General features: G+C 41.9%; 1 protein-coding gene across 1 annotated transcript in view; it reads left to right on the forward strand.

The window, feature by feature from the left end:
• Positions 1-279: 279 nt before the first annotated feature.
• The window catches only part of afg1l (AFG1 like ATPase), a gene marked incomplete in the record, with an annotated part of 29,059 nt that continues 18,254 nt past the window's right edge, over positions 280-11,084 (forward strand). Inside the window, 5 exon segments of the mRNA XM_023952897.1 lie at positions 280-645; positions 765-1,033; positions 3,394-3,448; positions 3,557-3,658; positions 3,899-4,026. Coding sequence (XP_023808665.1) covers positions 537-645; positions 765-1,033; positions 3,394-3,448; positions 3,557-3,658; positions 3,899-4,026 — 663 coding nt within the window.

Here is an 11,084-nt window from a genome sequence, read left to right on the forward strand (position 1 = left end):
TTCAAACGTCAAATCTTTTTGGTTGATGTTTTTTTTAAATAGACAAACCAACATATCCGTGTTGTTTTCTTACTATTTATAGTTTAAAAACGTATCTTCAAATATGGTTGTATTATAATCGGATATTAGAAAACCAATGAAATTATCCATGTTGAAGAGGCAGAAACACTTCCGGTGTTGCTTTTATCGCTCAGTTTCGCTCGCTTAAAATTAAATCTGGCTACACTTCCGATCAGCTGAGGTTCAGCTGACAGGGTTGAACCACCTGCTCCCGGAATTAATTAAACAGTAGTGAGGGGGCATGCGTGTTTTTGTTTAAAGGATGAACTTAGATTTTATTTCCTGCAATGGTTTTAATGCATCACAAAAAATTATTTTAGGTTTTCGTCTTTTAATGTTTTTAAATCATTACTTTTGTACATTTTATCCCAAACCAACACATAAGTTGATTAAAACCTTTCAAATTTAATGCATTCAAATGCAACAACTTAAATCTGCATTTTTAAAGTGTCAATAAAGTTTTAGTTTGAACCATCATGGCGACGCGCATCGTCACTTCAGCTGTTACAGGCTCTTCAAATGTTTTATTAAAAGACATATTTTTGAAGAAAATCCGCTTCCTGTTGAGCACTTGCACTGCAAACGGTGAGTGTTGTTTATCTAATACTAACGTTTTAAGGCTTTGGAAGATCGAAGCTCGCTTAAGTGTTTGTATTTTTTATTATTATTGTGGCGTCAAGATTAAAACTGCTGTTTTTTTTTAGGTAACCGGAGGTTGTTCGGTTCATACCGCTCCCGTGATTTTGCAGCCCCCGATGGCTGTGACATTGTAGATCACTTTGACCGCCTGGTTCAAGGTGGATCTCTAAGGATTGATGCCCAGCAGAGACGGGTCATCCTGCGGCTAGCTCAGCTGCAGCTCACGTTGAAGACGTACAGCAACCGCCCGTACCTGAACACAACAACCATGGAGTCAAACGATGAGAGCATTCAACGTCAGGATGGAAAAACCTCAATATTTACAGCTAAAAATGTAAATTCCTTATCATACTAGCATGTGTTGGTCCAAACAAGCGGTTATTTTCCTGATCATGTATGTAACCACAAAACATAAGACGTTTATTTTTAGAGATGTTTACTCTTCTTTAATCAGGGCTTCCTTGTTGAATTTTAGCATTTTTTTATGTTTTACTTTAATTTGAGATAATTGGTCTCAGAGAGACTCAAACACAGCAGATGCATTTAGAGACTGATACAGTCCTATTGCTTTTAAATGTGTTGTAATACAGCTTGCAACAATATTTATTTCCTTATGTAATTAATAAGACAGCATGTATTGGATATATTTCCTTCAGTTACAAAGTCAAATTTGGGCCAAAACTGTTGTAAAACCATCTACTGTGTGAGGGAACTCCATTCTGTAGTTGCATCACTGACGGCGGCGGTGGGGTTCAGGTCAAAGGCAGAGACGGGGTCTGGGAAGTTTATTGTGCATGTAAGTTATGGAATGGCATCATGCAGGGGGCTGTTGTTTTTAGGTCAGAGGAGCTGACTGTCTCAGATCCAATGGTGAGAGGTTTTTGAGCGTGTTGGTTGGCTGGCACAGTTGCAGGGGGTTAAGCAGATATTTTGGAAGGCAGCAGGGCAGACCTCCTGCTGGGCCTGTCCCAGCACCCCTGTCACTGTTTCACTGTCCCCATGCAGTAATGAGGGGATCCCTATTATTTGGGCCATTCGTGTCCTGTTTGCTTTTGATTTGGGAACTCTGACAAATGCTTTGGTGTTAGGCTATAAACACCACCGTCCTGCCCGCCCCCTTTTTATTTTTCACCTATTTTTTTTCTCTTGACCACGTCCGTGCTGACTGGAGTTCTTATGCAATTATTCCAGTTTAAATTAGGTCATACGACTGTGCATTGGGAGTCTGATGTCTCTGTGAAATGTGCCGCCATTGTCCTCACTAACTGACCAAGTCTATGAAGAGAGTACACTTGACTTAATATTGACCCAATGTGGCGTGGTTTTGCGGATGGTTGGCTGACAATGGGGTATTGTTTAGTGAGAGCCGCCCCTCTTCAAGTCAGACCTGCATCACAGAATCTTCTTGTACAGTCAATCCCTGCGAGTTAAACCAAACTTAAACCGTCATTTCATCCACCATAATGGTCTAATAAATTGCATGTTTAACTCTATTCAAAAACACTTTTCTCCCCTTGAGTTATCTGAAAGCCAAAGCGACCATGTCCCGCTTGTGAACTTTTGACTCATGTGGCTCCATCAAGAGGTGAGACTTGGCCACCAAACTCAGCTAGACGAAGTAGATGAGGGACAGCCTTGTCCTTCTCCACTCTGGTGTAGCAGAATGGCTACCAGCCACTGCTGACAATTACCCCGAAATGCCAAAGGGCAGCTTTGGAAGTCAGGGAGAAGTCACACGCTGTTATGCCAAAAGAGACAGGAAAAGGCCTGTTGCTCTTCCAGTATTCCACATCAAACTCAGAACAAGCGAGGGGTGGGAGAACAGCGAGAATGGATCACTTTTAAAAAAAAAACGAAATTAGTTTTCAATGTGCCTTTCTTGATGTTTATCCAAGTTAAGTGTTCCTTGTGCAAGTGCAGGTGGATGCTGAGTACTATCTTCATGCGGTGGTTAATAAATTAAATATGAAGAGAACAATCTTTTCTGCTTTGGCGTATGATCTCATTTCAAAGCCATTAAGAGTTGCCCGGTCACAGAGCCCCTTGACCGCGATCTTCCTAAAACCCGCACAAAAGATCCATAATTTAGCCGTCTAGATAAATACACTCCAGTTCATCATTGCGTTCAGACCGATGACACATGCATTTGCATGGCTCGGGTCCTCTTTGGGGTTAGTTGGCTTTCCTGTGTATTCTCAGCTTGGTCACACAGACAATATTTTTTTTGAAGCACAGACCTTTTGATAATAGGAGGCAGGCAGCACAATGACTTCCAGCAGCACCTCAATGCAACAGTACCGTATCACAATTAGCAGCGCTAAACAGTCTGCACAGACAAGTCCTCTCCATCTCGTATGGAGCCTCATCCAGTCCTCTCCGTTTTGTCTGACAAATCCCCCCATTGTTCCTCTGATGATGCTTTTCTTTCGTGGGAACCCTGGCTTGTCTTGTTGATTAGATCCCCTTTGTCTTCCTCCCCTGCTGCGGGCCAGGCTTGAGAATGTGAAACCTCACACTGTAGCTGTGGCTTAATGCCTTAGCATACTTTGTTTATTAAACGATAATTCAAACATCTAAGCTAATGAATTTTAAGAAGTTTATGTTTGTTTCCAGCTTTATTGTTTCGTGCTTTTAATGAGGAAGTAACGCCAGTTATGATGTGATGTAAACCTGGTTTTCATGTTGACCCTAAAGCGTAGACCTGCTCCTGTGCCACCTCCGAAAGGCTTCTACATATACGGAGACGTCGGTAATTTTCTTTTCACCAAAAAGCAAAAAACCTTTGCAGTTTTTTTTTTCCGCTCTCGAAAGATACCAGCTTTCAGGATCTCTTTTCTTTCCATTACTTTCCCATCAGGCACGGGGAAGACCATGCTCATGGATCTGTTTTACTCCCACGTGGAGCACAGCTGCAAAAAAAGAGTGCACTTCAACGCCTTCATGTTGGACATCCACAAAAGTGAGTTGCATGCTCTCTTTTCGTACCACAAAGGCTGACTTGCATGACTTTAATCTTTTTTTTTCCCCTCACTCTCCCAGTGATGATCCTATATTTATCTCCCTGTTTGTCCTAAAGACCTCATGCAAATTGTCCACTATTATGCATTCAGGAGAAATTACTTCTTTATTCAGAATCAGTTGTGGCTTGCCGATGCAGGTGTGCTGTAAGATGTGCCTTATGTTTGTGTGCTGCTTAAAGGGATCCATCAGAGGAAACAAAGCCTGCCACAACGAAGGCTGGGGAAAATGTTCACCTATGACCCCATATCACCGGTTGCCATGGAAATAGCCAATGAGACCAGTCTGTTGTGTTTTGATGAGTTTCAGGTGAGCAAATAACTTAGACATCGTTATTCTTAAGGCTGACTAAAATATGTACACTTTGTTACTGCACATAACAGCTTTTTATACTTGATGGCATTTTGTTCTAAATTGTGTTTACATCATCGTTTGTTTTTTTTTCTTTTTTTTTACTGAATTAATGTTTTAAAGTTAACTGGATGAGATGTTGGTGAAAAAAAAAAGGTGATTTCTTGTTTTTTTGTCACATGAACCCTGCACATGAAAGGTATTATAATTCAGCATAAATTCAATCAAAGGATTTTGAAAATAACTCAAAAAATGAGAGATCTTACAGAAAAATGAGACTGATGGCTCAATTTCTTTTTGTTTTTAACATGGAAATTTGGCTAGACTAGAGACACATTTGAAATTCTAAATCTGTGTCTTCTTGATTCAGAGTTTATTGTAATCACTCTACTGTAAGTCCTCTTCTAGTATGACTGGGGACACCTAGTGGCTTCTTGGGAACATAACCTTCATCAGGCAGAAACTTCCTGTCTAGTTTGTAGTTTATCATAATCTTCAGAAAACAGGGAATGTGGTTTGAGCTAAACCTCATAAACACAATGACCTGTCAGTGTCCCACAATCCATTTCAGTGTTCTTGCTTGTTCAAGTTTAATTCACTGTTGGTTTGTTCTCATATAATTTCAGCCCTGAATCACTGTTTGATCATTACTGTTGCAGAAACGCTCAGCGTTCTCCCCTGTTTGCTGTCAGTCAGTGCAGAGAAAAGGACTCTCCTCTCCATTAGCTAAATACATCTGTTGGCAGCACAGTCTTGCTCCTCTCAGCAGAATCATTACAGGGATTGTCAGAAGGTCAGAGGTCACAGAAGGTGCAGTTGTTCTCTCTAATAACTCTCGATGCATCTGCGAGGATCAAGAGCTGCTCCTTTCATCTGCGCCTCTTTCACGTTTGAAACCGGCGCGCTGTTTGAGCATTGATTGGTTTTGTTTACTGTCGCCGGCTTTGCTGTTTTCACTTGTCGACTGTTGCTACCGGTGAATGGAGGGGGAAACAAGTAGACATGTGCGCGTTGTTTGTGATGCATAAACAAGAGGTTGGGAGAGTTGGGGTGCAGTGTGGAGGGGGTGTCTATGCCAATCAGCATCTTCGTCCTCTCAGCCATGCAAATGAGGCCCTGGGTATCAGTCGCACTCTTCTGCTTCCTTAAGTGAGTGGAGCTAGAAAGCGACTGGCGGCAGCGGGTCAGATGGATCTTATCCTCTTAAATGCTAATGACATTTCTCCATTCTCTTCATTAGCGCCTTGCCATTATCAGTAATTTGTAGCCCCCTTTTTTTCCTCTTCCTAGCCCCGCGCTGTATCCCTAATGAATACTCACCATTGAGAGGTCCAGGATGGAAAGATGGAAGGAAAGTGGGAAAGGAGGAGGAAGAGCGAGAAGAAAATGCTTTAAGCATTCTCGTCTCAGGGCTTCAGTCTCTGCAGCTTCTGGGAAATTGCTGGAAGGTTGTGTACATAAAGAGGTGTAACATCAAAAGAGGTTTCACTTGGCACCCCGTGCTTCGCTGTAAACTGACAGACGCTTGAGTAATTGGATGCTCATTTTAATAACGCCAATGGCCGCCGGAGATTGCGCCATTATTTTTTTGTGCTCCACAAGTGCCGCATCAGTCCCCTCCACCTTTCTCATTCGGTGGGCACCCATTCTCTTTTTTTTCACCCCCTCTCCCCGTCGAGCTCACCCAGCAATCAGTATTACCCCCGCTACCGTGCCCGTGTTGAGGGTACATGAATAAACAAGTCCTTGCTGTATAAAAGGTCAGTTTTAAATGATTCTTTTGAAATGAAAATAAAATCCTGTGGTCGCAGGAAATGCGGGCCCCTTCAGAGAGACACAGAGCCTTGGCTTTCTGTTGATTCTCATTACGCACACGCACAATCGCTCGCGCGCACACTCTAATTTGATGCCCTTAGCCACCTCTTCTCTGCAAAATCAAGGCTTAAACACAAATGTTAATCAAGTATTGGAAAGGGCAGTGGGGCTAATATGCAAAAGCAGAAGACTCTCCAGAGTATGAAAGGAGACATATGCTTTGGCCATCACAAGTGCCTGTTATATGCAGCAGGGTAGGTAGAGGGAGGAAGCGGGCGGGTAGGTACAGAAAACTTTAAAACTTTGTAGAACATTTAAGACCTGCAGCATTTCCAAGAGAGCTGAACAGAAGGTCATACCTCAGCAGAGATATGTGTGTGGTTACAAAACTTTGTTTGTTGTTATTTGTTTGGAGCAGCTTCCTTCTATTCTTTGCTCTGATCGCAGGTGAACCTGACATTGCTTCTCTAAAACTGCAAGGGATTCCACAATTCTCAATCGAAAATATTTTACAACATTAAACCGAATCATAGGGAAAGGGAATCATTATATTCCCACTGCAGACTAGTATGTTGCCGTTGAAAGTGTTACTAAATTTATGAAGGATTAGTTATTTATGGTTTTATTACATTACACCAGGCTTGGAATGAGCCAACTGAAGGATTTTTTTTTCTTTGTTACTCGCTTAATAGCAAATTAAAAAAAAGTATTTTTTCGTATTTTTTGTTTTTGTTTTTTTGTCTTTTTGTAGTACACAAATCACATTGAACTGAATCAAAACCAAGACCAAGACCCAAAAATCGAGATTTGAACCGAATCGTGGGGAAAGTGAATTGTTTGCATCCCTATAAAAACTGCGCTGTGCTCCAAGAATAAAACAATTACTTTTTCTGTTGAATTTAGAACTTTCCCAAAACAGACTTTAACTCCTGGCTATTTTGATTCAATTAATTGGAAGAAAGTTTCTGGATTTGCAAATTGAAAGACATTTTCAGATTATCCAATTCTTTCTACTGTAAATAATTAAAAAAATATTTTTAGAGATTGAAGCTCTCTGTTAGAGGTGTGAACATCCCCATCTTTACTTTAAAATCTGCATTTTAAAACAAGTTTTTTTTATTTCAAATCACAGAAAACCTTTAAAGCCACACTCCAGTCCTCTTTTGATCCCAGTGGTCTGTTATTAGGGCCCGAGCACGGAGTGCAAGGACCCTATTGTAATTCGAATGTTTATTATTATTATTAGGGCCCGAGCACGGAGTGCAAGGACCCTATTGTATCTGTTAGGTTTATTATTATTAGGGCCCGAGCACGGAGTGCAAGGACCCTATTGTATCTGTAAGAGTTATTATTATTATTATTCTTTTTCTTCCGACGGAAGAGTCGCCTTTTTGAGGCCTTTAACATACCCCAAAACTCACCAAATTTGGCACACACATCAGGAGTCGCGAAAAATTTCGTATTTTACAGGAGATTGGCATGGGCGCACAAAAACGGCTCGACAGCGCCACCTACAGTGACATTTGTCCCGAGCCCCCGCATATGCTTTGACATACAAGCTTGATTTTTTCAGGACATGTTCATCGGATAGAAACCTACAAAAAAGTCTCCTGGTACCAAGCTGTCAGTCGCACAGGAAGTCTGATATTTTGATGACAATATGTCATTTTTGCTGTATTTTGGTCATTTGCAGGCCTCGCTCTAGAACGAACTCCTCCTAGAGATTTGAGAGTAATGACTCCAAACTTTGGTTTTGTAAACTAGACACATGTCCGATGTTAAATTGCAAAGCTTTTAAGTTTTTATGGATGTTTGTGACCATGGCGGCGCGTCAAAATTGGAGGTCGTTTCGAAAACACGCCATGAAAAGAAAAATGGCCATTACTCAGCCATGCATAATCCAATCTGATCCAAAATTGATGTGCATGATTGTAGTCTGACTCTGAACACATCTGCAGTGAAAAAATCTGGAAAAAGTGTAGCGCCACCTGCTGGCAAGAGGAAATGACATGTTTTACTTGGAGCATCACTACTCCGAGTAGGATGAGCCGACACACCTGAAAATGACGTCCACCTATTGAAAAGCCATTGAAGTTTACTCTGACAAAAAACCATAACTTTCAATGCGGGGGTGTGGTCGTGACAGAGCGGCAAAGTTGGGCATCTCGCTATGCACACAAAAGTTGCTCTCACGTGCACATTCCTTGTCCAATCTCACTGAAATTCAATGGATATGATGAAGCTTCTATTCTGAACCCATGGATATGACAATCTTGGACGAGCTCTATAGCGCCACCTAGTTATTGCATTGGGCACATTCTGCCCTGTATTTTCTCTTTGCTTTGTCCGATGTGCATGAAATTAAAACTGGAGATACTCAAAAGGGTCCTCTCTCATCATGTAAAGTTTCATGGGTGTACACCTGACGGTGCCTGCGTAACAGGAAGTGGTCGATTATGTGCACCCAAATAATAGAAATTTATTATAAATCAGCCGTTTGTCTCAGGAAGCTGAGATTTCAGAATTAGATGCCTTTAATAACCTCCAGCTTTGATATGTAACACTATAGGGTCTACGAGAAACTTCATCACTTGATTTTTTTAATGAAATTTTGGACTGAACAAAGATTTTTAGCATAAATTCTGTTTAGGTTATCAGCACCAAGAATTCAACTTTCATAGGCATTTATGTGCTACTGCTTCCTAAAAAAATTCAGAATGATTGAAGTTACAGGTGACATCTTAGAGAGCATTACATCCAAAAAGGTCCGAAAACGTCTTTTTAGGCAAAACTACAAACACCTATTTTTTTTCATAACTTAATCATCATATATCAACACCATTTATTTTTTTAAATGTAGGGATCTGTGTTTGCTGCCTTCCATATTTTTTTCAGAAGTCCAGGTGAAACAGATGATTTTAAAAAAATCCTGATTCATCCCAAAACCTGTGCTTTTTCCGTCTGGACTCCAAACAAGTGTGTTTTAAAATTACTTATGCTTCAAATATCCACACCAAGTTTCACACGCATATAGCTGAACATGTCTAAATGCTTCTTGAATATTCTTTACAGATATAAAATGAACTGGTCAACTGTAGGATGTCATTTCCTCTTACATGCTTAAGTCTTTTCCTCATGCTGCAGCCTGCTCCTCAATCATCCCTGTTGCTGGAGTCAAATTTCACCCCCCCCCCCCCCCCCCCACACACACACACACACCAGCTGCCAGTTCATATGCTAACTAACCCAGAAGTGAGGTGACAAGAGTTTAGACACAAGAGGGAGGGCAGACTGCTTTTTCATTTGTTTTGTATGTCTTTCATAGATTTTTATGAATAATCATTGCTTTTCTAGTCATGTAAAATGCAATTAACCTAATATTTTATCTTTTTTTTTTACAAACAAAACATATGAATGTGCTCCAAAACAAAACCCAACTCTCAGTACAGTTCTACAGATGTAACATAAGACTTAGACAGTAAATGTCTCTTTTATCCTTTTTTAATCAATGCTGCAACTTCTTTTCCTTAATATAAATCCAATGAAATTAAACTACAAAACCAAAAAACACAACGTATAGCAAATTTCTCTAAATAAATTATGTGTATATACAATATGTAGCACTTTTAAACAAAATAATAACAAATCCTTCCAATACAAGCACAGAAAAATGGAACACAAAATTTAAAACCCAAATTTGAAATGGCAATTTTAAAAAGATAATTTTTTCAGCCTGCTAAAAGTGCACAATTGTAAAAGCTCTTTTATATAGACAACTGTTTGGTTGCTTAGAGCTCTAAATATAAAAACAATGCCTTTATGGACGTGGCACGGATGGCACGGATGTTCAGCAGGGTAAACCCCAGGAAAGCGGCGGGACCTGATGGAGTTCCCGGAAAGGTTCTGCGGGCCTGCGCCGATCAACTCTCCCAGGTCTTCACAAAAATCTTCAACCTGTCGCTAGCTCAGGCTTTCATCCCTGCTTGCCTGAAGTCATCCACTATCATCCCGATACCCAAAAAGTCCTCATCCACAGCCTTCCTCACGGACTTCCGCCCAGTTGCACTCACTGCTGTCATCACAAAGTGTCTGGAGCGGCTGCTCCTGGGACACATCAAAGACTCCCTCCCTCCAATCTTCGTCCCCCACCAGTTTGCTTACAAAGCAAACAGATCAACGGATGATGCCATTTCCATCACCCTCCACACTGCGCTGAGCCACCTGGAACACAGAGACACCTACGCCAGGATGCTCTTTGTGGACTATAGCTCAGCCTTTAACACAATCATTCCTGACATTCTGGTCAACAAACTGTCTGAACTAGGACTCCACCCACTCACCTGCTTGTGGATCAAGGACTTCCTGACAAACAGACCACAGACAGTCAAACTTGACCCCCACCTCTCCTCCACCCGGACGCTGAGCACAGGCTCCACACAGGGATGTGTGCTGAGTCCTCTGCTGTATACACTGTACACAGCAGACTGCAGACCAGCCCACACCAGCAACACCGTGGTGAAGTTTGCAGACGACACTACTGTGGTGGGGCTGATCTCTGGGGACGACGAGACGGCCTACAGAGACGAAGTCCTGAAACTCTCAAGGTGGTGTCAGGCTAATAACCTCATCCTGAACACCACCAAGACCAAGGAGATCATCCTGGACTTCAGAAAAAACAGAACAGATCCACCCCCACTCTACATCGATGGAAACTGTGTGGAGAGGGTCCACAGCTTCACCCTCCTGGGCACCACCATCTCTGCTGACCTCACATGGTCTAACAACACCATGACTGTCATCAGGAAGGCCCAGCAACGCCTGCACTTCCTGAGAAAACTTAGGAGGAACGACGTCAGCCAGGAGCTGCTGGTAACGTTCTACCGCTCAACCATTGAGAGCATTCTGTCCTATGGCATCACAGTGTGGTTTTCCCACTGCACTGAAGCAGAACGGCAGAGTCTCCAGAGAGTGGTAAAGACAGCGCAGAGGATCATCGGCTGCCCCCTCCCCTCACTGAAGGACATTTACCAGTCTCGCTGCCTCAGCAGAGTGACTAGCATCACCACTAACTCCACCCATTCTGCTTTCCCTCTGTTTGAACTGCTGCCCTCTGGAAGGAGGTACAGGTCCATCAGAACCAGGACAAACAGACTAAGAAACAGCTTTTTTCCACAGGCAATTATCATACGGAATGCACATAC

Source organism: Oryzias latipes, chromosome 24, assembly GCF_002234675.1.
Source record: "Oryzias latipes chromosome 24, ASM223467v1".
Lineage (NCBI taxonomy): Eukaryota > Metazoa > Chordata > Actinopteri > Beloniformes > Adrianichthyidae > Oryzias > Oryzias latipes.